The 4,274-nt window shown below is 31.4% G+C and overlaps 1 protein-coding gene across 1 annotated transcript; it reads left to right on the top strand.

The window, feature by feature from the left end:
• Positions 1 to 1,071: 1,071 nt before the first annotated feature.
• On the top strand, positions 1,072 to 3,490 carry LOC139876895 (peroxidase 27-like). Its single transcript, XM_071864296.1, has 5 exons — positions 1,072 to 1,296; positions 1,395 to 1,580; positions 1,809 to 1,983; positions 2,251 to 2,266; positions 3,103 to 3,490. Exons 1-5 carry the CDS (start codon positions 1,072 to 1,074, stop codon positions 3,488 to 3,490), a joined length of 990 nt encoding a protein of 329 aa, XP_071720397.1.
• The last annotated feature ends 784 nt before the right edge of the window (positions 3,491 to 4,274 follow it).

Below are 4,274 nucleotides of genomic sequence, written 5' to 3'. Positions count from 1 at the left end.
AAACGGAATAAAGTACACTCCTTTCCTGTAAAGCAATTAAAGAAATTATAAATGGAAAAAAGAAAAAAAGAAATGTGATATTTCAAATTTAAAAGGAAATATCAAATATATAAAGGAATACAAAATAATCCATCAACTTTTTTTTCTTTATTTGAAAAAATAAATTTGAGAATACAAAATTCGATTACTTTCTTTTACTTGCCATATTAACACGTGATTACGTGATTAAAATCTAGTTATTAGTAATGTGTTAGCTAGGTTAATAATGCATGGTTTTCTTTTTAAGACTAAAGTTGGAGTTTATACGTCTTTATGTAATCAGATCAATAATTTTTAAAAGCTTCTTTAAGTGTTGTCATTAAAAATAAATATATTCAAAATTCAATCATATACGAGTATTAAAATGGCTGAAGGAAGTTATTTTCATGATATTGTTGACTCTTTTAAATGTATAAGTTACTAAAACATGTTTAAATTTTTTTAATGACAACCCTTAAACCTTAAAGTTGTTTATTAAAAAATTTCTAATATTTAATATATGTACTTATTATTCCCTCTAAAACACGTCCACTTTAGGGTTTTAAAATATTTGTTCATTTACAAAACATAATTACTACTACTAATTAATAAATATTAGTAAATTCTACATTTTACTCCTCTTAACTCTCATAAATTTATTTTCTAATTAAATTATTAAAATTAAATTATGTTGAATTTCACTTAAAAAATATCAAAAATAACAAACATATTTTAAATTCAAAAATAAATGTTAGGGGATATATTTTTGAGATGAAAGGGAGTAATACATTTCTTGATTCTTAGATTGTACACTTTACAGCCTACTTAAGCCATCATCATAATCATAATCATAATCATAATCATAATTATAATTAATCTAAATCTAATTAAGCAAAAGTGATCACCATGTATAATAATGACAAGAGATATATCATGGCCTCATTCAGATTATAAGGTTTCTCTAATGACTATAAATTGAACTTGATCACATAACATTCAAATATATCTATCCCACAATCAATTGAACTTTCTTAAGCCTTTTTAGCGTTTAAAATGGCAGGCTACAAAAACATATTGCAAATTTTCATGCTCCAACTGATTATGGTAACAATCTTTTCTTCACAAACACAAGGCCAAGGCTTGAAAGTAGGGTTTTATACAAAATCATGCCCTGATGCCGAAAAGATTGTTTCGAAAGTCATAAGCAATGTTATGGCTGTAGCACCATCTCTATCGGGTGCTTTGTTAAGACTGCATTTTCATGATTGCTTCATCAGGGTTAGTAATAAGTTGTTTAATTACCAAAAAGTTGCAAATCTATATTTCTAGTTAACATCCTTTTATTACTTAGTTATTCATGAACCTTGTAAATGTAGGGTTGTGACGGATCAATTCTTTTGGATTCTCCAAATAATCAATCTGAAAAATTTTCGATTCCAAATTTGAGCCTAAGAGGGTACAGTGTCATCGATAGGGTGAAGTTGGCACTAGAAAACTCCTGCCCTGGTGTCGTTTCTTGTGCTGATATTGTCGCATTAGTTGCTAGAGACGTTACAGTTGCGGTATATTTCTTCACTTCTCGAGTATTATATAATATAGAATTATCAAATTACAAAAAAAATTGTCCGCTTGAACTCACAACCTTTTGATTAAACGATTCACATTTTGTTAGGCTAAAAGTGCTTTGATTCAAATAGATCGAAGCTGTGATTCGTTTCATGTATATCTTGATAACTATGTACATTATCTTAATTAGTTTCCTTATGTCATTTGGCCGTGTTGTTCAACAGACTATGGGACCACATTGGAAGGTTGAAACGGGCCGAAGAGATGGAAATGTGTCTCTTATAGCCGAACCCCTAGACTCCGTTGCAGGTTTGCCAGCATTTTTTGATAACATCACTACTTTGAAACAATCATTTGCGCTAAGAGGACTAAGCGTAAAAGACCTTGTAGTTCTATCAGGTAAGTGCATCCCAAAATTGCATATAAATGTTTATCTCACTGCCATATATCACTTTAAACTTTTTAACAATCACAAGATAGCCTATAGTTGATGTCCTCATATACTCACATGAGGTCTCAGGCTCAAACGTCACTACTCGCAAAATAACCTGATTAAGATGCATATATTTGAGTAAAAATAGCTGTTATCACTCCCCGGGTAACCTGAACATTGAAAACATTATCCGTTTGTGTTTACTGAATACAATATTTTTCATTAATTTGTAGGAGGACACACCTTAGGGGTGTCTCATCAGTGGCGTAGCCACATGTTGTTTCATGGGGTCAAATGACACCAATGAAATAATATGTGTGCTTGTAATTTTGAAACTAAATATGCTACAAATTTGGTAATATTAAGAAATGACACCTACACTTGCACAAGCTTAGTAAACATCAACCAAAATAACAAATGCAGTATACTTTAAAATGACTAAAATTCAATTAAATCATATACGTTAGACACAACCCATTTATTTAATTGGGAGTAATATTCAAAACAATTAGACAAACTTGATTTACCTTACTGTTATTCATGTATAAAAAATATTGTACTTGACATATATCGTTACTATGTATTTTTAAAAGCAAACACACACACACACACACATATTCATACATGATGGGACTCTAACTCACAACTTTAAAGTTGATTAGTTACTTCGATACCGTTAAGCCATAAACCCTTTTGTATTCACTATTATTATTACTCCGTATAATTTTTTTTGCACAATCTACATTATATTATATTTGTTGTGATTACACTTAATAATAGTTCTTTACCCCTTTCGGACTTGAGTTTTCAACTCCCATTGCGAGCAAACTAATCTCGAGTCGACAACCTGCTTTGCAAGTCGTTTAGAGACGTGCATGGTGAACCTCCATGGCCATAAGGAGTATTATTGATACTTCGTGGATTTGAACTTCTCACCTCATTTTCTACTTTAGTGAGAAAGTCATAAGTGACACTCGGTTACCATCTCATGTTTACTTAATCGTAGTTTGTCAACTTAATTTTGGGACTTGATAAGTTCGATATTATTTTATGACACCATCAACAAAAAATCCTGGCTTCGCCACTGTGTCTCATTGCTCATCATTCGAAAGTCGGCTCTACAACTTCACTGGAAACGGAGATACAGACCCATCAATGGACCCAAACTACATTATAAGACTTAAACGAAAGTGCACGCCAGGTGATCAAACCACATTAGCCGAATTAGACCCAGGAAGCTTCAAGACATTTGATGACTCCTACTACAGACTTGTTACTAAACGAAGAGGTCTTCTAACATCCGATGCAGCTTTACTTGACGATCCTGAAACTAAAGCGTACTTGGTTCGAGCTACGAGCCGTCGTTCCACTTTTTTCAAGGACTTTAGTGAGTCTATGGTTAAAATGGGCAGGATTGGAGTTATTACAGGTTCTCAAGGTGAAGTTCGAAAAGTTTGCTCCAGAATCAACTAGTGTTTGTTAATTGTTGAATGAAAATATTAAATATCCATCAATAAGTGTAAACTTGGCGATTGTTTTGTTAACCAATTCTTTGTATCCTGTTTCTGTATTTCATATTTATTTATGTTCTTTTTTAAAGGAATTGCCTTTTAATTTAAACGAAAAGTGCACTGAAAAGTATTAAGTAATATATAATCAATATTAAGGATATCCCGTAAATATATTGTTTATATTTATCTCCTACATTATCTATTATATATTTAGGAAGAGATATTATCTCCTTGTATAGATTATCTCATTCTTGTAGAACAATTCTTGTAACACTATATATGTACCTTTGTTCTATTAATAAAATCACGGTTATTCTTTAATCTCTATATGGTATCACTAGAAATCGATCCAACCCTAAGTCTCACCTCCTATCCGTCATTCCTCTGTTAGAATGCACTTAAAAGAAGTCAAAGAAAGTCAACTTACCGTTTAGGGTAAGTTGACTTTAGGATCAGAAGTATGCACTTCATCATTTCCTGTTTTGTACAAGTCACAAGGCAACCAGTTTTATGTCCATAACAAACGGCTATAATCTGCCATTTCCTCATTTGTAAAAGGGGTTTCAAAAGCTAATTTGGAGCCATACCTTCTATAGGAAATAGCTGTTAGAATGAGTTGTATAAATAATCATGTATCCAGCTTCATAATCAAGATTGTATCAATTCAAACACAATAATATAAACTGATCAATACAAACTCATTATAATCTGTTAATTCTTATTAATTAACATGGTATTAGAGCTAA

Source organism: Rutidosis leptorrhynchoides, chromosome 11, assembly GCF_046630445.1.
Source record: "Rutidosis leptorrhynchoides isolate AG116_Rl617_1_P2 chromosome 11, CSIRO_AGI_Rlap_v1, whole genome shotgun sequence".
Classification (NCBI taxonomy): Eukaryota; Viridiplantae; Streptophyta; class Magnoliopsida; order Asterales; family Asteraceae; genus Rutidosis; species Rutidosis leptorrhynchoides.
Note: the sequence above shows the minus strand (reverse complement) of the source record. Positions and strands in the feature narration are given on the sequence as shown.